We start from the raw sequence: 23,268 nt of genomic DNA on the forward strand, positions 1-23,268 counted from the left end.
AAAAAATTAGGAACAAGAGCTAGCCAAACTATTTTTATGTGTGTATATGTTCACGCCTTCAAGTCAGTCTTCATTCCTAGCAACTTTGGACTAATCCTTGCAGTTTTCTTGGCAGGAATTTTGGAAGTGGGTGGCCATTGCTTACTTCATAGGGCTCAGGGCGACTTACTCAAGGAGAGCCAGCTGACTTAGTTTTCAAGATGGGACTACAACTCACCCAGTTTGTAATCTAGTAACTTAACTACTGTACCAAACTGACTCTAATACAAACTACTAGAACAAGGATGTCAAACAGGCAGCTCACGGACCAGTAGCATCATGCCGAGGCCACACCCACTCTAGCTCCGCAAAGGCAAAAAATGTCATATGTCACATGACGTCACATTAGATGATCGAGTTTGACACCAGTGCACTAGATGATAATAAATTGTACTTTTCACATCTTTTTCCTAAACTTCAATTTGCATTCCTACTAGGTATTTTATCTATTGATCCTTACTAATCCTTAACTATGCTCTAAGAATTACAACGTGGAATTAACTTCTGCAATAGATGACTTTCTGTTGGCCATGCGGATGTTTAAATTTACCTGCCTCTCCCATTTTTGTGGAGTTTTTGTTCATTTTTCTGTTTCTCTTTATGCAAACAAGTAAGGACATTTGCAGTGTCTGCCTTCAAAGTTACTGTTTTAAACCACAAACTGTTAAATCATCAAACTATTTAGTGCAAAACCGGGTTATTAAAAAGTGAACACAAATGCTACTTTCAAATGTAGTTCAACCCTACTAATACTTCCTTACATATTTGTTCATATCAGGAACTCTCCCACCAAATGAATTATTCATTATTCAGAACTTATGTATTTACTGCTGATAGGATTAAGTAAATGGTCTTCAAAATTTAATATTGAAAGAAAAAAATTAAAATTAATCTGCTGTATAGTGGAAATTTACTGAGTAGAAAATCAAGTCTGCCAAAGACTCTACAGTGAATGTAAGCATGAAATGGTAGCATAAGTGGTAGCATAAAGGGATGCACATGTAGGTAAAAATTATCCGAGTCTTCAGAGTGGGAAATGTAAGAATACAAGTTGTAAAAACAGTTGCAAGAGGAAATGGCTAACTAGGGAAAATTAACTGAACAGGACAACAGGAAAGCTAATTGAACTGGAAAACAGGAAAGGCAAAGCTAAAACTGAAAAACAGGAAAAAATCTATTGTTCTAAGAATCCATAAAACAACTCAATAACCGAGCATGCTTAATGAACTAATTAATATTATTTGACACACCTTGGATATAGTATCTGCTACTTTTAATGTGATGTATAATTTAGTATGTTTAAAGAAGGTAGCAGGAAATATGTAGGAGGGGGTCAGGAAGAGTGTAACCTCATAGTACCTTAGCCAATGGGGAATGAGGAGGGATGTGATGGCCAGGACAGGGTTGTATAAAGAATGGAATATTTTGGGTTGGAACTTTGGAGAGAACCATGCTTTGAAAAGCTTCTCTCCCCGTTTACTGCAGTAAACAAAACAAAAGGCCTTCACTGTGTCTTGGATAAGTCAGGCGAGCTTGTCTCTGGTCACGAAGGAAAGTAGCCAGGAACACATAACTGCTAAAACTCTCATTGTGTTTATCTCTTTGTCTGTTTGTACCCTCAGGCTAGCCCAAACTATGTATTATACATAGTTTTTAAATCAAGGTACCTAAAATCTGCTAACTTAAAAAATGTATAAAAAATCTGGGAACCATTACTGTTTAATGTTCATTCTAATCATGCCATACCCTACCACCTTTCTTTCAAAGCATGTCACAAATTTATGTAGTATAATTCAAACTTACCCAAACATAGATCTGCTATGTGCTAAAAAATAATATTTTTATACCCACATATTTTACTAGACACTTTTTTACATACAAAGAGATGTCCTTCACCAAAAAAGGAAGCAAAAATGATTCTTGTTATTTTGAATATGGAATTATGCATTTCAAAGAATAAGGAGCAGCTTGTTCTACTCAGTTTCTCCCTCTGTCATGATGTGGCAGTACTCATCCTGTGTCTTGACATTATGATGATCGATTTCATCAACCCCTCACAGTGGCAGGCTGTCAAAGCTTCACTCGCGGACAAAAAGAAATGTCTATTCTAGAAAATTTATCTTCTGAAAATTCAGGAGTTTGGAGTGGAACAGTGAAGGAAAAATAAGCTGCTTTTATAACAGATAGCAAAGAAGCTCTTAATAATGAAGATCACCAACTGCAGATTCTGGAATCATATTTATATCCAACCCAGAATTTAAATGTTACGTCTCTTCCTCCCACTCCTATGTTATTATGGATTTCTTCCATTCACTTTTTGACCTAGGATGTGGAAGGCAACTGCACAATATTTTGATTATAGGCCTTTTGATCAAAACCTTCTTGCCTCCAGCACTGGCATCTTCTGTTCTCTTGTCCGTATGAAGCAGACGTATACGCTATATATACTGTGACTTCACATAATTACACATTAAAGAGACAAATGAGCGTCTGCAACTAAACTAAAATATCTGGCAGTGGCCCTACAACAAGTATTATATGCTATGCCTAACAGATAGTTATATCTTCCGTTTCTGGATGTTTAATCATTATCAGACCTGTAAAAAGTAGAATAATCTGTATTGAGAAATAATTCAGTTGAGAAGCTTCAGGTTAAATTTTCTCTTCTAGGGAATTAAGGCACATTTTTTACCATAAATCTTGAGCATTTTTTCTTTGTCACTTCGCTCTATGAAAGGGGTTTCATAATTAGACAATCATTGGACCAGACTCATAAAGTATCATAGGCTAAAAGTTTATCAATACAACAGCCACTGTGCTATTCCTCCAACTGGCTAACATTATTCCCTTGGCCAATGGTCAGTAAAAGAGGAATAATTAGTGAGGGGAAAGGTGGATAATGGAGACCATTGTTGAAATCTTAGTTGACCACCTTTGCATTAACTTCAAGAAAAGCAAAGGAGACTTTGGTCATTGCTATTTGTATCTGCGTTTGAAAAATACAAGGAAATATTAATAATATATTGTCTATTAATCTGATAATATCACGTGAAGAGATTATTCAGTTATATGATACATACCTGTTCTTATCCAGGAAGATTTCATCAAGTGTGATGTATTCAGTTGGGGATAATAAACAGCTGGAAAATTTTAAAAAATGAAAGAAAGGGGTAAAGAAATATGTATAAAAAGAAGACCCAGAGAGACAACAAACCAGAATCAAGAGAGCATTTTATAATTCATAGTAAAACAGTGAAATAACTTGGCCACTCTCCTAAGGAAAAATCAATTGACCAAGATAATAATTACCGCCAGTTTTATGTTCTGACCATTAAACTAAATTAATTAAAATCCCACAGAGCTATTATATGCTTTCATTTTAGGAAATACCAGAGAGGGGAAGAAATTGTACTGTATAAAATTAACAAGTTGCACATAATGGCTAGGCTTCCTGTCTAGACAAACACAGTGACTGCCTAAACGTATTATTTTCCGTGGTACGTGTATATATAAAGTGGCATTAAACATTAATAGCATCTAATTCAATGTGTAAAATTCTATTATGAAATAATGTATTCTTTATTTCCTTTTTTGACCTAAAATTAATCTTACTACTTTATTCCCCCCACCTCCAAATGGAATAAAAAACTGGCAACGTGATATAATGGTAAAGGTACTGTTGGGGCTGAAGACTTAAAGGGAAGATTAACACTATGTACATCACAGTTCCTAAGCTGAGCTGTGCCTCCCACTGTCTGTCCTTATTTGGATGAAGACTGCACTTAGGTTTAGAAGGCATGCTGGGAATTGGAGCCAAGAATTAGACAGGGCCAGGACATATGCAATTAAAAGTAATTAAATACAGTTTGGTGATGTTTTTTCACGGCTAACAACCAGTTTACAATTAAAATAAAGCAGAAGACCAAGATAATAAACTCTAGCCAGATAATCTCACAGGCATGTTATACAGGTACATAAAGAGGAACAAAACCAGTACTCTAAAGGTGATATCAAAATAGAGATTAGCTCAAAGGAGACAATGTGGTAAAGCTCCCATATTGGAATTCTCTGAAGAATAGAATGAATCAGCTACGCTTCCCGCAGTCCCTATAAAATGAGCAACAGTGAAACACACAACTCTAAAGTGTCTTTGCTTAGCACTCTTACTACAAGGCAAGGAGTTGCAAACTAGGCCTTTTGTGGACTTTTCCAAATAGAACCACAGAGGGAAGAATAATGACCTTTGCCAAAGGAAATGTGGCAATTTTAAAATTATGACATTAGCAAGATAGCTAAGGTAAACTTGTAGAAACCTAATTTTAGAACTTCATGATTTAAGATGCCAGGAGTAAAAAGTGTTCAATGTAGCAATTAATATCCCAGATATTTTTATTTGTTCAATTTGTTCCTTGATGCCAATTTTGAGTCACACTTGCCAGTGCACAATCTGGATGTTCTACTAAACTTGGTTGTGGATCAGGTGGCACTTATGGCTAGGAGGGCCTTTGCACAGCTTTGGGATGTACTCCAGTTGTGTCTGTTCCTGGATCAAGAGGCTCTGGTCAGTCACTCATATGCTCATCATCTACACATTGGACCATTGTAATGCATTCTACATGAACTATCTTCAAAGAGCCAGTTTGGTCTGTAGTTAAGGCGGGAGATTGTGACTTCTAGTTCCATCTTAGCCATGAAAGCCAGCTGGATGACCTTAGGTCAGTTACTCTCTCTCAACCCAACCTATCCTTCTTCACAAGATTGTTGTTGTGGGGGAAATAGGAGGAAGAAGGAGTATAAGATATATTTGCCACCTTGAGTTGTTTATATATATATATATATATACTGCATCAGCTGAAGCTTCTGAGTTATTTATTAGTTTATTTTTAATTTTATATATAAAATTAAGGCAGGATATTAAAATAAACAAATAAACTAATAAATAACTCAGAAGCTTCAGTGATGCAGTATCAGCAGTAGGGGCAGTGTGCTCCTAGAATGACACATACAGGTAGTCCTTCAGGCACGACAGGCCATTTAATGACCAATCAAAGTTACACACCCCCAAAAAAAAACATTACATACATATCCATTTCCAAATAATGCTTACAGTGCCCCATGGTTATTCACCATTACAACTGACCAAAGAGATTCTGTGGCATGCCCACCCACCTATTTCCCCCTTGTCCTACCCTGCTGGGTCCCCACAGGCATTGGGTCTACTTTAACCCACTGGATTTCTCTCTCTCTCTCTCTCTCTCTCTCTCTCTCTCTCTCACACACACACACACACACACACACACACACACACACACGGTCACTAACTGTTAACTTGCTTCAGGAAGCTGGAACTCTGGATGGTTTTGAAAGGTAAGTGTGTGATTGTGACAGAGTGGAGTAGGGAGAAGGCCTATAGGGCTTGGGGAACCCAAGGGGCAGGAAGCAGAGCACAAGATATCTCAGAGGGTCAGGGAGGCCTTGGGAGGCCCAATGCAGGTGGGCTGTGCCTGCACTAGGCCTCCCATGGTTTCCCCTATCTCTGAGTAACCCCATGGATGTTAATGAATGCACCGGGGAGCACGGGGAGCAGGAAGTCATTAATGACATGGTTCATTTAACGTAGACTTGAACTTCCAACAGTAATGGACAGCTCCATTAATGTTGTAAGTCAAGGACTATCTATATTACACCTTTGATGCTACATTAGTCAAGTTTGCTTGTTCGTCCAATCGAAGTTGATGATTTTAACTTTTAAAGCATTTTATGGCATGGGACTGGGCTATCTGAGGGACCATCTCTCCCCAATTATAACAACCTGGCCCATTAGGTCTGGCAGAGAGCATGCTATGAAAACCATCTGCTAGGAACTATAATTGTTGGGTACCAGGTGGTGGGCATTCTCTGCCATGGTATCAGCCTCATGGAACATCCCCTCCCCCCAAAAAATTAGGTCAGCTCCATCCCCGTTGATGTTCTGGAAGTTTCTTAAGATCTGGTTATGCCACAAGACCAAAGAGTTCCAGGGAATTGAAGATGGTTCCTCTATTGAGGTGGATATACTCACTCTCTCTATGCTTGGGGATTTTAATATAATTTAGTTTGAATTAATCTTCGTTTTTAATGCCGATTTTTATAATTTTTAAATGACTGTATGTTTTTATTGATTACTGTATGCTGCCCAGAGCACTTCTTATGACATAAATCTGGTAAATAACTAAATAACTAAATAACTAAATAACTAACTAAATAACTAACTAACTAACTAACTAACTAACTAACTAAATAACTAAATAACTAAATAACTAAATAACAACTAAATAACTAAATAACTAAATAACTAAATAACTAAATAAATGACTAACTAAATAAATGACTAAATGACTAAATGACTGACTAAATAAATAAATAAATAAATAAATAAATAAATAAATAAATAAATAAATAAATAAATAAATAAATAAATAAATAAATAAATAAATAAATAAATAAATAAATAAATAAATAAACCTTCAAGCGTACTCACGTTCTGCAATGTGCTGCACTGGAAAACCCAGGTAAAAACTGAACTCCACCACAGACAAGTTTCTTAGCAGTTCACTAACTTCAGACCCATTCAGGAATCCACGCTTCTCTCGAACGGCAAATATAATTTGCACAGGGCCTTGCCGAAACACTGCTTTGGGCTGACCCAGAGTTATATTTAGTATCTGAAAAGTCCATGTGAGAAAGAACTTTTGAAAACATTTCAGCATGTAGCCAGCATAATTATCATCAACATCTCTACGGTTAGTATCACCGTAAAATTCAGCATTGGGGGAAGCAGAGGAGACAGTAGACAAGAGAAGCATACAGTGTCCATTTCAGGAGATGCTTGTCTCACCTGCACAGTGAAGTTGGAAATATCCTGATGATGCTTTCTCACCTCCTCAAAGGCAAACCTCAGTCCTTTTTCAATGCGCTGGCTGAAGTTACAGAACCCAATGTCAATACTTCGGGGTACAAATTGAAGGACTAGAGGTAGAAAATTAAATGTTTGTGTTACTAGATTTAAGTTTAGTAATTCTGGGTAGAGATGACAAGGCTTGAATGGGAAATCTATTCTAAGGTTGAAAGGTAGGAGCCCCAGTGACCTGTTTCATACATCATGGTTACATCATGGTTTAATGGGAAAAATCACAAATGGTTGGATCTGCATAATGTTCTAAAATAATACGCCATGATTTATAATCTGCATGGCTGAGTACATACACTATGCTAGCCAAAATCAAACATACCACTTCTGGTTCAGTATATTATGGAAATCCAAGCAATATCAATACTTTATTTGGTATTCCAATTCTATAATTCACCCATCAAGTAAAATCTATTAACAGAATTTTTATTTATCTAATTTATATCACCTAGTCATGTACATAAGATAATGGATACTAGTAACCAATGTAATGGAAGTTATTGTAGACTCATCCCTATTTCTCTCTAGCATCTTGCTATATCTATACTAATGCTATACTTATGCTTATACCTCTGCATCTCCTTCCACTGATTCTTTCAGTCATGCTTGTATTATCCATTAGGGACAATAGAAAGAATGTCCTGGGCTAATGAAGCCTTTGGGACCTCCCAATGTTGTTAAAAAGATCATCACCAGGTGAATGAAAATTGCAAGAGCTGAACTAATATATAGGAGCTCATTCTCCATTTTTCATTTATACACCGATTTTTCTATCAATAGGAGGAGATTTAAATAATATTATTTTTGAAGAGATGCACACATCTGAGATTTGAAGTGTATTAATCCTAAATTGTGCTTCAAGTGTCTTTCCTTCAACAAATGTTGGATCATCAAAAGTCCATGTTTCTCTATCAGCACAGAAACAGTACAAAGGTGATGGGGCTTACCAGTTTGTACTCGGAACTGGAGAGCAGGAGCAGGAAGAGATGGTTGCAGTGATGAAATGAGAGGTGTTTCACCATAAAGAAGGCTGCTGTTCACCAATACATTGATGACAGCAATTGCCGTGTAAACAAAAGGCCCCGAGGTCACCAGAAAAGAGAATTTTGGAGAAAGAGTATACACCTATATTAAAAATAAGAGAGTTTTAAATCCCTAAAAGCAGCACTATTTTCTGCACTGCATCATTTTTTTTATAGAAAGATTTCTGTGCACTAATTGTGGTAATGAATGTCTTCAGCCACTGTTAGCGTATGAGAAGAACATGACAGAAGAGAAGTAAACACATAGTCCACATAATTTTATACAAAACTTCTATAGGGTTATGGCAGTGATCTCATAACTGGATGTCCAATTCAGTTATCGAGATGATTGCCTCTGGCATTGCTTTGTGCAGATCTTCTAGAGAACCAGAGAACACATGTCATGGGCAATCTTGCACAATATGTTTAATAGTTTGCATACGAGCACCACAATCACAACAATGGGAATCTTTCCATCCTTACTGATACAGAGCAGGAGCACCTCTTCTAGTATCACACCAATTTTTGTTCAATATCAACCAGACAGCGAGAGACAGGTTAAAATCAGATGGTTTGATAGAAGGATCACTAATGGTCAGGCCACAAGAAGGTACCTTGGACCATTCATCTCTCCAGACATTCTCGGGATTAAACTTGGTAGATTTTAAGTTTTCCATGGTGGTCTACAAGATTTCTTTTGATGGGCTGCACATTGTCCTGGTGAATAGGGAGGGCCTTGTTGTACAGCATCTTTGAACATATCGGGACAAGAGCTTGTGGTCTTCTAATATGGGGGAGTATGATATTGCTACGTAAGTACTGGTAATCAGTGCACAGCACTGGGATACAATGTGCCAGAGATGATATGCATTGTCTGGCAGAGTTGGACATCAACAATTTGGGTGTGGCTAGTGTTAAGCCACACGCTGGCATAATATTTAGCTGTGGAATAAACCAAAGCCAAGACTGTTGTTTGTAGGGTGTTAGCATCAGCACCCCAGAATGTTCCAGCCAGTCAGTAAACTGCTGTGGCTTTTCAATTTTCAAAGCCTGTTTTTTCCAAGTGTTGTCAGAAGGTTAGTGATCTCCTGCATTTAAACATAAAGGGATGGATCAACTACATTAATCACCCTTGGTTCCTAATTTATAGTTAAAGTTGCTATACAGCAATTCAGATACAAAGGGGGGAAGATAATTTTAGAATGCAGGAGAATGCTCATGTCAAAGATGGATAGCAACTACTTAATGAAGTGTTTTTTTTCCTGGGCTCCTATGGCTTTAGGGAATAATGTTTGATTTAAAGTTGCTACTCATATAACATGCATTCCCATGCACACTTTGTACATGTTTTCAGTAATGCCTAAATGCAGCTTTCGCATTGTAGACACTTGTGTTTTGACACTGTGGCACACTTTTCTCATAATCATGACTTCCCATTAAGCCAGGTGATTGGACTCTGGTAACAGCTACAATAAATATTTTAAAAGAAGGACCATGCCTTAACCGTTTGATATGTAAACAGTTTTGACTTAATTTACCAACCTTTTTGTTGAGCATTTCTTTCTTTGAAATGAAATCTAGAATGCTCAACCTCTTCTAAACTTACATAAATAAGTCCGATATCTGTGAGTTAATAATCTTACAACAGGACCATAGATTTATATGCCCATTATGATTCCATAATTATCCATCTTAAATTACTCCATTTTCCCATTCCTTTTGCAGCTTAACATAGTCCCAAGGCTCTGTCATATTCCTATAGTAACAACAACAATATATATTTCTACATATTATCAATTGAACACAAATATAGGTATTCCTAAATAATGCAATAGGAATGCACTTCTAAAACTATAGAGCGACTGATGGGTTTTTTTTTTAATGCAACCTCACATTTTCTTAATCACAGTAAAGACTTGCTGAGTCTAACAGATTTGCATTTCTTTTCTCTGCCAGGCACTGTTGTAATAAAAGGTTACAACTTTGCATATTTTATGCTTCTTATGTTAAGGCTGAATGAAATTGGAGCCACACATGTTTGTGTCTTCTAAAGCATGAATTGGTGTTGCCTTAAAAAATATGATCCTCTTGCACAACCACAAATAAAAGAAAACATCTTTTAAGCCATAACACAAAATGCAAAGGACCATGGAGAAGCAAAACCATGGAATCCACACAAACATTTACCATTGAATTGTACTTTACATAAACCAATTCAGTCTAGAAAGTTTAACAGCAAGCCAACTTTGTTTGCAAGAGTTTCACACTAGGGAATGCATTTCCAAGCCATTGACAACAAGTCATTAGTGGAGGATATTAAGCTGCACAGCAGTTGTAACTTCAAAACATAGCTATCTTGGCAAAAATCCACTGCAAGACATAAATCTCTTTCGTGAGGGAGGTGAGAGCAGTCGAGATTTACCTTGTTGTAATTAGGAATGGAAACTATTCTCTGCCCAAGAGAGAAAGCAGGCGATGATGCCATTCAATCATAATGCAAACATGAGTTAAATGCACAGAAATATGACTTCTTGCTTTAAGATAAATGATTTTTAGAGGACAGACCAAGCATGGAAGGTTATGTGTATTATTGGTTAAAAAAATGGAGCAGACCTGTAAATTGATTGGAGCTCAAATGTTACTCATCAGAAGCTTGCAGTGTAAATCAAGGGGAAACTGGGTATACAGGTAGGCATAAGGAACAATAAAACAAGGATTTCAAAAATATGTGTTCAATTCTATTTACAAATGTGAGCAATCAAGGGGAGCTCAAGGGCAGATAATCTTATAGGACTGGCAGGACATGCATCTAATGTTTTCAGAAAATTAGTCCTATGGAAGACTTACATTGGTGCTTATGGACTCCACACTACCTATTCTTGCTGCAGCTTACATTAATTTATGTATCTTTTTTATATCATACATAAATGTTAGATACATGTCTACTTATACGGTAATTGGGAAGTGGTGGATTCCTGAATTTGATTTGATTCTTGGGGGAGGGGGGGAGAGGATACGGTTGCTTTAAAGAGTTGGAATTCCAGCAATATCATCAACAATAATGAGCATCCATAAAGGCAGTTAAGTACGAACACAAATGACCCTCAACCAAACTATAGTACCAATTCTCAGCTTTCATTAAAGAAAAAAAGGCAAATTTTAGAGACAGTGACTTGCAGACAGGCTTATATAATGGAACATAAATTTTCAAATACCCTATAACCAGGAGTTTGAATTTTGCTAAGAAGTAGAATGATATAAATTAAAGTGTTAGGGACATTTTTTTTCTTATGCAGTAACTAATCCCAGTTTAACATTTAGACCATAGACGTTTGTGCCAGAGGAAGTTTCCAAGAAGCATTTTCAAAGAGACTGTTTGTTACACTAGGTAATGTTGACCCATTAATTAAGAAATATATGTGTCTAATGAACTAACCTTAGCTGTGCAAATGCACTTCTAAACATTTCTGAAATCTGAAACTCCACTCAAGGTTAAATCCAGGAGTTTAAGAAATTCCACCCAACATAATTTGAATTTCTATTCTCTAGTCTGCCAATCGGGTGATCAGAAGCATCTAAATTAAGCTCCTTTTGCTTTGTTCTGATCCTAGCCATTACATATATCAGTAACCTGCTTAAACAGGTTTTTAGATTTTAATATTCAGCTGAAGCTTGAATTACAAATTAAGAGGTATTGTGTAGAATCCAGACTTACCCATTATGATACAAAAAGGGGAAATATATCCATATTCAATATCTCTACTGTGAATAGCATTTGTACAGCTGTATTTTAATCTATTGGGAATAAGATTGTTAATACAGCTAAGATCTGGTGATCAGATTTCAATATATGTATCTTTTAATTGCCAGATATCTCAGAATTCTTTGTTGTTTTCAACCAGAGTATTTTTTCATACTTTCAAATGCCTCTCATCTACTTTCTTTTTCTATCTTATAAGATAAAGTTGTCATTCTTATGAAGAAAGCACTGATACAACAAAGAGTGCATTCTTAAGATTGTTCTCTGTTTTCCTGTTGTTTTTTTAATATCAGATGGCAAATGTCTTTATGAAGCATCTTTTGTTGCTCCTATAAAATAACTTCCTAAATCAGACCTCTCTAATCTCCATGGTTTTCTACTATTCTGCTATCTGCCAATAAGATCTCACAGGATGGGCCTTCTCCGAGTGCCGTCAAGTGGACAATGCCGGCTGGCGACTCCTTGGGGGAGAGCCTTCTCTGTAGCTGCTCTGACCCTATGGAACGATCTACCCCCAGAGATCCGGACCCTTCCCACTCTCTCGGCCTTCCGAAAGGCCACTAAAACCTGGCTATTCTGGCAGGCCTGGGGCTGTTGACCTCATGAATGAGGTCCAGCCCCGCCTACATTGAGTGCATGATGTGTTTCTTTTAAATTTGTTTCTTCTTTTCTATTTTTAATTTTTATTTTTTCTTCGAATTGTGTTCTGTAAGCCGCCCGGAGTCCTTCGGGATTGGGCGGCATATAAATTCATTAAATTTCAATTTCAATTATACCATGAGACTTAACTCCAAGCAACAAAACACAAAAGAGTGAATGTGCTACATCAGAAATCAATTTTTTTCAGCTACCAAAATATGTATGTCTGTGCGTGTGTGCATGTGCCTTTGAGCTAGTGCCTTTTGACAGCTGCCTAGATTGCAGTTTTCTTGGCAACATTTCAGAAGTGGTTTGCCATTGCCTACTTCCTAGGATTGAAAGAAACTGAATGGCCTAAGGCAGTGGTTCCCAAACTTGGTAACTTTAAGACTTGTGGACTTCAACTTTCAGAATTCTCCAGCCAGCAGAGCTGGCTGGAGAATTCTGAAAATTGAAGTCCACAAGTCTTAAAGTTACCAAGTTTGGGAATCACAGGCCTAAGGTCACCCAACTGGCTTTGTGCCTAAGGAAGGGCTAGAATTCATGGACTCCCAGATTGTAGCCTGGATCAATCATTTTTTCAGACACCAAGATTTGCAGGAGGTGTAACAAATGACACAATGGTGTAATCAAAGCAAGCAAAGCCAAAGTATTTCAGTTCATTAGAGAAAAGGGAACTTTGGAAGGCAGCTAATCAATTATTTTAGGGGGGGGGAGAATGGGAACATCATACCACTGAAAATGGATGTTTTTGCCCCTGAATTTCAGAAGTACAATCTGAGGGTATTATGATAGCTGGAAATGAGTTGTGCAATGCCTACGGTCTATGGGTTGCAACTATATATTTCTGCAAATTATAATCACATCCCACTTTTGATTGCTACCCTGGGGAAAAAAATCTAGCAATTGTTTGTTTTGTAAAGTAGAACTTCACTCATTTTATCAATTATTTAAGTAATATTCACAGAAGCAGATTCAAGAGCTTAGTCTGAGGCTTCTAGGATCAGCAAAAAAAAAAAAAAAAAGGCCAGACACCCATCATATTATATGGCACCAAGCAGGGGTGGGTTTCAACCGGTTCGCGGCGGTCCCTGCGATCCGGTTGGTCGCCGAACCCGGAAGTAAGTAACTTCCGGGAACGGCGAAGGCCCCCCCCGCGCCCGCGCGCACCCGCGTGCCCGCGCCCGCTCCTTACCCGGTTTTGATGAATTCTGCGCTTCCACGCATGCGCAGGACGCATGCAGCGCCTGCGCGATCCTCCAGGAGCAGCTGGAGCATCGCACAGATGCTAGTACGCATGCGTGCGCTGTGCGCGTGCACGCGCGCACCGCACGCATGCACGAGGACACCGCACACGTGCACGAGGACGCCGCCGGCCTCGTTCCAACCGAACCGGTTGGAACGGGGCGAGAAACCCACCCCTGGCACCAAGTGAAGATGCACACACTTAGGATTCAGTTGTTATCAGTTAATATCCAAGCTACCATCAGCTTCATCAGTTATTTCTAAGAAAATGTCTTTAACTCATAGAATGATCTTCACAGAGCAAACTGTCTATCACTTACCTCTAGTTCTACCATTCTCCTAAATTCATTTTTCAGGAGTTCTTTGATGGATTCACTGATATTTTGTACTACAGATTTCCGTGCTAGCACTGAAAAGACGAATCAATAAATAAGTATTAGAAGTATTAGATGCTAATCAAAAGTATATACAGATTTAAATGCAACAGTTGAGATAGCAGAATAACTAGAGAACTGGGAGGAATTAATTTTCTTTATGAATATAACATTAGCATTACTGTTAAGAAATGGAAGTCCTTGAGCTTTTTCTGATTTTACCATCAGAAACCAAGCAGAGATATATAAACACAAAGTCCCAGTACTAACCAGCCAAAGAGACTCATATCTGAGACAGGACAAAGACCAATTTCTCAAGTTCTATTGCTACTGCTTCTGCTTCTGCTTCTGCTTCTGCTTCTGCTGCTGCTGCTGCTACTACTACTACTACTACTACTACTTACTACTACTACTACTGATTGTATCATTCTCTTCTACTGTGCATTCCTTCCTATTCATTGTTTATTCTCTGATCGGAATGGGACAACTCACCTGGCTGGCTCGCCACAGCCAACTTGCTGCAGGGTAACTCACCATGGGACAATTCAATGCAGAATAACTCAAGAGAGGGACAGATGAATTTCAGCAGCCTTGTCTGGCTTAGGCTTGAACCTAAAGCAAGACAAGGCCCACTGAAATTCACTTGCCCCTCTCTTGAATTCTCCCATGTTGAATTGTCTCACAATGAATTGTTGTGTGGTGAGTTGGCTGTGGAAAGTCAGCCACAGTGAGTCAACCAGAGCAAGACAACTGGAGCAAATAGGCCAGGGTGAGTCAGCCAGATCTAGTTGCCCTAGACCCTCCCTATGTATTCTAAGGAAGCACTACCTACAAAAAGTTTGTTCAGGCAGCCATATAACTTAGTATTAAAAAATGCTGCTGAAATGAAAAACTGGGAAAGCAATTAGCTGCTAAACAAAGATCTTCCTGTTGCTGACACATACTGAACTTAGAATTGGTCTCCCCCACCCAGCACTGGATTTCTAACATATATTTAAACATGAAAACTTTGGCTGACTCTTCAACACTCATACAAACAAATAGGGCAAGAGAATATTCCTGTAGCATCCAGTTAAACAAGACTGCAAATTTAGGATTAACAATTACCTTACTTCTATGAATCATTTCATAATGTATCCTGAGAGCTAAGCCTGCCCCTTTTTTGATCGAATTCTATATACTTTCAACACTTTTAAAGGAGACAAAAGATGATAATATGCATTTCAGCAACCTTATTAATTTAGAACCATCCCATTGTATTGGAACTGCAGTGTCTAAAATGTTAGCATAGAGTTCTGGAAATTGCAGTTCCAACATGCCGGAGGATGGTAGCTTAGGGAAAGTTGACTTTTTAAAAATTAAATGGAAGAAAGTTTATCATTTGGAAGTGAAACAAACTGGAAATGAGTCACCCAATCTGGAACTGGTTTGAAGTGGGTAGAAGGTTACACAAGCCCAGAACAACTTTGTTTCATCCAGAACTCCACATCTAGGACAACTCAAGTCACTTCCAATGTACTCCCAGAAACTGATGAAGCACTTTGGGCTGGTCCAAAAAAGGTTTAGCATGATCTCAATGAATATTTTAAGAGTTCTCCAGAATGTTCTATTCCCCAATCAATCTCATTTTAAGTAATAGAGGTACTAGCATAGATTATATGAAAAAATAATACATTATTACAGCAGCAAAGTTAGGGCATTGTTCAAGAAACAATCAGCAATAGAGTGATCAATGCCTGGAATACACTACCTGACTCTGTTGTTACATCCTCAAACCCCCATAACTTTAACCTTAAACTGTCTACTGTTGACCTCACCCCATTCCTAAGAGGTCAGTAGGGGTGTGCATTAGTGCATCAGCATGCCTAACATCCCTGTCCTACTGTCCCCATTTATTTGTACCCATTTCCAGTGATCTTATTCATGCTTATTCTTATTCCTGTTATCTTGTGACAAACTAAACAAATAAAATAAATACATTTGCAATCCATCATATCAATTCATTTTCCTCTACTATGGTACCATAGTATGCAGTGTGTGTGTGTGTGTGTGTATGTGTATGTATATATATATATATATATATATATATATATATATATATATATATATATATATATATATATATATATATATATATATATTGTGTGTATATGTATATATTTACATCACACACACACACACACATATATTTAAATATATATATATAAAGAAACATATACATATATAAGAAAAAATCTTACCAGTTGTTACCAAATATTTATCAGGGACTGTAATGTCACAAACATAAGGCTGTTTAGTTGTGGTAGTTGGAATGGTTGTCACTGTAACCTGTGTAGGGGTCCAGATAGAGGTTGAAGAGGATATAGATGAACTTGATTTGCTGCTGGTAACTGAAGAAAGTCCTATTTTGCTACTGGAAGTAGTGGCAGTAAAAGCTGTCATAGTAATATGCTCAGTCATGCTAGTTTTTGTTAGAACATCAGATTCAACTGCAGTATTCACAGATGAAGATGTCTCAACAACCATTGGTCCAGTAGGTGAAATTACATTGCTGTTCATATTTGTTGACAATGGTGTATAAGGAGTGGTTTTAAAAAAATCTGTGGTAGAAGGTACCTCATGGAAGGAAGAAAATGGACTGAAATTAGCAGTAGCACCACTATCTTCAACGATAGCTGTAGTTAACCAAAAATGTGAAGTTAAGACAGGGGTTGACTGCAATGATGTGAACCACAAGCTCACATATGTATTATCCCCAGAGATGTTGCTGGTGAAAACAGGCTGTGAAGCTGACACAGGTAGCTGCTGTGTTAACATGGTATCAATAGTGAAATAAGACTCAAAGTGAGAGGTAGCTTCTGTGAAAGCTGAGGTAAAATAAAATTCAGATTCTACCATCAAGGATGATGTTGGTTCTAGTAAGACTGAGGAGTTCATATAGAATTGTGATGATGGCATCACTGCAGAACTGTGCGTAACTGGAAAAGAAGATGAGCTTGAATTAAAAAATGAACTTTGCCAGGAAGAAACTTGAGAAGTCACCATACTAGTGATGTTAAAAGCTGGTTGCTCAACTGAACTCCATCCAGCTGAATTGTTAAAAAGCACAGATGATGGAAGGAGTGTGGGCAAAATATGAGGTAAAGGTGTTGATAAATCACTTGGCATTGTTAGAAAAGATGTATCTGTAGCCGATGATAAATGGGACAGATCAGTTGGCTCAGGGGAAAAGGGTTTGAATGAAAGGCTGGATACTATGTCTGATCTGCTGATAACCGAGTCTTCTATGGCAAAATGCTCTACTGCAGTGCCAAATAAATGTGTGGTTTCTGACAGCATAAATTCAGACGTTTCTAGCAGAATTGAATGTCTCATCGTCATGGAAGGCATACTCATATTCTCTATGGAGACAAATTCTGGAGAAATTGTAGCCACTTTAGAAAATGGTGTTTCTGTAACACCTGTACTAGATTCTATTGTAACTAACTTGGACACAGAATAGGAGAAGTTAACCAGACTGCTTTCCAATGATATAATTTCAGAAGACTGGCTATAGAAATAGGAAGGGGACATGGATGTAAATATACTTTTAAGGCTAATTTCCATAGAATTTGACTCAGAGAGTGCAGCAAATCTTGAAGAAAGTGAAACAACAGGTCTTGATGGAAAACTGGTATCAAAGATTTCAGGAGGAGGTTCAGGCACATCGTAGAGATCACTCATTTCTGATGTACGTGATGCAATACTCTTTACTTCAGAGACCATGAATGTGAGTGTCTCACCGTACTCGCCTGAACCCACCTCGTTTTCTGTGGGTCGCATTGAAAAGAATGGTTCTGGAGAAACTGAAATTAAGTCACAGTACAGACATGATGTATATGGTTCAGTGAAAGGCACTGGACTTTTGGAATCACTGAGTTTTTCTGAGTAGCTAGGAAAAATTGATGCAGAATTTCTGGAGAATTTCTGGGACAGTTCATGTGTAAAAAACATTTCATTAAAAGGAGTATTGAAACCAGGTGCCTCTGTGTAGGAAATGGTATGAGGAAAGTTGGTTGAAAACATAGTTGCCCCCATTAATGAAATAGGAATACTTAGGACAGATGAGTATTTTGGACCCAGTGTTCCAGTTAAACTGCTATTAATACCAGAGTGAACTTCAGGATATGTGTAAGTTCTTTCTGTATTGTGATATGTAGGCGACTGTTCTACAGTAGTATCAAAAAGCAGAGAAGTTGAAGAGAAAAGATAAGATGGCAAACTCTCCCCTTCTTTTCCAATACTTGCATCTGCCATTTCTAATGCAACAGAATGTAAGTCAGTCTGAGGCATAAGCAAGTCTCTGTATGGAGTTAGATTAATACTCGTCCCATCAAAAGACTTCAAGTGCGGGAGAGAAATATGGGGGACAAAGGCAGCCCTTTGCAATGTTGTCTGCAATGTTCCCACATCATCAAGTGGCAAAGAGGAGACAGCTAGTGAAGGTGCTAACAACAAAGTCTGTAGAGTTTCTTTAGTTGGCTTTACTGGGTAGGAACCCAAAAGATCGCCTTCTACAAAAGACTTCAGGGAAGGCGTCTGTTGTGCATTTGAAATTGAACTAATAAAACTATCGTCACTTAAGATGGCTTCATTGCTTGTTACTGAAAAATCCAGTGCTGGTCCCTTTTGTTGAACTGAGGCTCTGCTCCCTGCTTCTTGGTCCAATGAGGTCATTTCAAAAGGAGTGGTTACTGGTGATGACAACTCAGGGAACACGGTGTTTGCCCTGGAATCTCTTGTGCTTTCGGTTAAGGCTGTGTGTGTCTTGTTACCCACAGTGCTTTGACTCAGCAAAAGAGAAGAAAAGTTCTGCTGCCCCAAATAGATGTCATCTAAAAAGAAAAAAAAGAAAGCAAAAGTATTAATCATAGGTTAAATGAAGATGATATCGTCACTCTAAGGTGTCAAAATGCTACAGTGATTCACTAACCTAAGAGCTGTTAGGTTGTCTATAAATTACATACACACACATATATACTCTGTGTGTGTGTATATATGTATACACACACATATATATATACTGTGTGTGTGTGTGTATGTATGTATATGTATATGTGTATATGCATGCCATAATCCTCAAAACATGCTGCTTCCAAGGCTATCACGTTCATGAAAACTTTTTGCCAAAGATTAAGGGAGCTCTTGAATCTTCAGAGTCCCATATGATGTATTACATCGAAAGGCCCGTAATCAGATGACAATAAGCATTTATCAAGGCTTCTTATCAGCATTGCTCTCTCACGTAAGCTGAAGATGTAATTATAAAATATGAGCTTTACTACTTCACGTAGTATGCTTATACTCCATTTCCACTCAGTTTCTGCTTTCCAAGGGGGAAAAAAATTCTTAGAAAGGGAGCGGATACCAGAAGATGAAAGCCAAATCAACACACTGTTTCTGTCTGAATTTTTCAAGTACATTTAAATATGTTTTTATATCCTACATAATACTATTAAACTATTTTATGAAAAATTCCAAACTCATAAATGACAGTCTCATTTGCATAGTCTACATTCAACACATTCTTTTTCCTTTCTAGCTTCAAGTTATTTTATTGGCATTAATGAGTGAAGAAATGTAGATATTGCCAATGCTGTGGGCTTTCTTCCTTCAGCTAGTGAGATTTCAGGACTAGATAGATGGCACTCTGTATAAAATATTTCCCAGATCCTGAGAAACTGGAGGATTGTTAGTCATTTTCTGCTTGTCTGATAGCTTCCAATTTAGTCTTTCTCTAAACCTGCTTAGTTGGGCTAAGGGCTGAAACTAACAGTTCAGTTGGTCAGCTTTATCTTCTATGGTAGAATTACAATATTTTTCAGAGTATAAGACGCACCAAGATTTTGAAGAGGTAATTTTTAAAAAGTTTTTGCACTCTGCAGGCCTCCCAAACCCTCTGCATACTTCATTTTTTTTTTTGCAAAAAACAGGACATGCATAGCCTTTGGGAGGCTTATAGAATGCTCCTGGCGCTGAGGGGGCAAAAACAAGCAAAAAACAGCCCATTTTTCCCTTGTTTTTGTCCTCCCCACCCCCCAGGAGCATTCTACAAGCCTCCCAAACCCTTTGCGCATCCATTTTTGTGAAGGTGGCAGGGTTTCAGGAGGCCAAAAATGCTGTATTCAGTGTATAAGACACACCCGGATTTTCATCCTGGGTTTTTTGGGGGGGCGGGGGGGGAGTGTGTCTTATTCTCCAAAAAATACGGTAGTCTCTCTCCCCCCGCCTCCTGCCATTATTCTTTCTCCCACTACACGCACCGACAGTGGAAGATAACAAGTCAATAATACCTCCCTGAAAAGCAGTTCTACTAGTATTGATTTTTGTCCTGGGGAAAAAAAGTCTAGGTGGAAGTGTTGGATTTGTTCAAAGGCCACATTTTATTTGGAGTGAAGAAACAGCCCAGCAAACCAGAAACGTATTGGACTCCTCAGCAAATAAATCTCTAGGGCAAAGTTTCCCTGGGAATAGCCATTTGTTACTTAAGGACAAAATCAGAATGGGTAAACTATAACATATATGCCAACTTACACTGAACCTCTCTTCAGTTAAGACCTCTGGTGGGAATGGAAAGAACATACTGTCGTGTCCATGAGAAGAGTTAAATATTAGGTCCATTCTTAATAAAATCAATATATATTTTGTCTGATTTTTTTAAAGTCCAACTGTGATTGGTTTAGTTATTAGCAAATTCAGAAACTGCTCATTTTATAATTAAAATGATTAGGCTGGAAAAGCAGTGTTCATTTCCTAAAGCAAATTATTTGTTAAAATTATATTCTATTTTTCATACAGGAGTTCAAGGTGGCATGCATTGCATTGCCTCTGCCTTCTTTTCCTTCAGAACAAACCTGTAAAGTAGATGGAGCTGAGAGAGCATTCCTAATACAAAGTCATCTAGACTTCTGTGACTGAAGGTAAATAAGGATCTGGGCACGCAGGTGCCAGTCTTATGATGGAGCCATGGTGGCGCAGTGGTTAGAATGCAGTATTGCAGGCTACTTCTACTGACTGCTGGCTGCCAGTAGGTCGGCACTTCAATTCTCACCACCTCAAGGCTGACTCAGCCTTCCATCTTTCCGAGGTCAATAAAATGAGGACGCAGATTGTTGGAGGCAATAGGCTGACTCTGTAAACTCTTTAGGGAGGGCTGTAAAGCACTGTGAAGCGGTACATAAGTCTAAGTGCTATTGCTATGCTATAGGAATAATCTTAAAAGACAGGATGAAAACCCACAGTTTTACAATAAAAATAGTGCCGATATTCCTAGAAATGCTTCTTGCCTGGACTACCTAAAGAGCTAACACAACTATAACACACTGGCTCTTTATGATAGGTTTTCACCTCTCTGCCTAAAATCCTACAATGGGCATCAAAAGATTTGGGTTTTCAGTAAATTTAGACTATGTCTAAAGTCTGGAATGGCAAAACACAAAAGAGAACTATGAGTTATGGGAAAAGAATGTTACAGGCTAATAAATAAATTCAGTTCAGTTTCTGGTGACTGCATGGAACATTTCCATGTTCTCTTCTGGAAGTAACATAGAATTGGATTGCTGCTGCCTTCTTTTCAACTTTGCAAACTACCTACAATCTGAAATTACAGAACAGTTAAGGAAAGTAGTGGAATGGTGCAACCTAGTAGACTTGGAAATACGGTCTTATTTTATCCAAATAGTTATTCCTCTGCAGGTGCTCCTGGCTCAACACGAGAGATTTTTGTAAGAATATTGCCACCATTTACACTGTCACATTCATGAGTTTCAGCAAATCCTGTTGGTGCATTTTCGAAATTAATAGCCAAACTGCACAGAAACCTAAATAGACATATAGCTAGATTATAACTATATAGATATACACTGTCACGCAGACGCTTGAGAAAGATTATTAGAGATATATTTCAGAAAAGTGCACAAGCAATTGATTACCTTCTGTTTTTCCCTATTTTTAGCACTTTCTTGTAGCAAACTATCCCCAAACATTTTAATTCACACCAATTGTATTTAGTGCATGTACCTTTTTTTGCCATCTTTACCAATTTTTGCACCAAATTGCTCATTAAACAAAAAAAAGTAGAATCTGTGATTTTTAAAAATCAATAACTGGTACACAGAGGCCAGTTAACTGTAGATCATGAATGAAGTATTTATTTATTTATTATATATTAAACAAAAATATATACCAACTCAAGCACAGGTGACTTTAGGCAGCTTACAACAGTAAAATCCACAACATAAAAAGCACCATAAACTATAAAATTCCCACCCCATGACAGCATAAGTGATTTAACTTCTATCCTGGATCCAACATAAACTGTATCTTCTTGTCTTATTTTTAGTCACTCCTTCAGCTTTTCATTCTTGTTTAATAATATGCTCAAAAGAAGGAAACACAGCGTTATTTTTCATATTATTTCATAGAAAAGAAAATTGCCAGAGAATAGCACGAGCTTCTCAACCTGCCATAATATATTAAAGCGAGTTTGATCACAGCTGTCAGCATTTTCCACTTGAAACAAGATAACCTACACTGATTCTTCATCTCGTGTTTCCATACTTTGGACCAGTTGCATCCTTTGAATAAACAGCTTAAACTTTTAGTTCATAATAAGAGCTTATTGTGTACACATTCTAAGAATGAACTAGATTTCAAAAACAAGTATTTCTCTTTGTTTTATGGAATAATCAGCCCAAAGGTAATAGGATTTGTATTTATTTTAATGTGACAAATGAGAGAGAAAAAAAATCTTAGTGTATATTTGCTTGCTGGGTTCAACAATAATTCATTATTTTTTCCCACGGATATATATTTGTGTTTACAACAGTGGAGACTGTAAAATGGCTGCTTGCCAATCATAGATTAAAGTTTGAGGAAAACAGAGACTCTTGCCCTAATTAAATGTGCATTTGTGAGGAAACAATAGAGGAAATAGTCAGGAATAGATTAGTCCACCTCAATTTTGTGCAAAGAATGCTAACTGGACCTTGGATAAGAGATGCCTTTAAAAAGCTGCTCTCTGTTCAATACAGTCTTGTTACGACAGATGGCTAGTAGGCATGCGAAATATAATAGCCTCTTATTTCATCCAGTGATGAGAACGGGAACAGGCAAGGTATCATGTGAACGTTTTTGACTATGTCTACTGTTTGATGCTTTCACAGCCGGTCCCTTTTACTGGTTACAGCCTGTCCTTTATCC

The 23,268-nt window shown here is 37.7% G+C and overlaps 1 protein-coding gene across 1 annotated transcript in view; it reads right to left on the reverse strand.

Moving 5' to 3' along the window:
• KIAA1549 (KIAA1549 ortholog) overlaps positions 1-23,268 on the reverse strand; it is a 122,220-nt gene that overhangs the window by 47,194 nt on the left and 51,758 nt on the right. Inside the window, exons 2-7 of the mRNA XM_032222121.1 lie at positions 16,269-18,902; positions 13,975-14,063; positions 7,936-8,113; positions 6,917-7,047; positions 6,560-6,743; positions 3,120-3,179 (exon numbers count right to left, since the gene is read on the reverse strand). Coding sequence (XP_032078012.1) covers positions 3,120-3,179; positions 6,560-6,743; positions 6,917-7,047; positions 7,936-8,113; positions 13,975-14,063; positions 16,269-18,902 — 3,276 coding nt within the window. The remainder of the gene's footprint in view (positions 1-3,119; positions 3,180-6,559; positions 6,744-6,916; positions 7,048-7,935; positions 8,114-13,974; positions 14,064-16,268; positions 18,903-23,268) is intronic.

This window comes from Thamnophis elegans, chromosome 7 (genome assembly GCF_009769535.1).
Source record: "Thamnophis elegans isolate rThaEle1 chromosome 7, rThaEle1.pri, whole genome shotgun sequence".
NCBI lineage: Eukaryota > Metazoa > Chordata > Lepidosauria > Squamata > Colubridae > Thamnophis > Thamnophis elegans.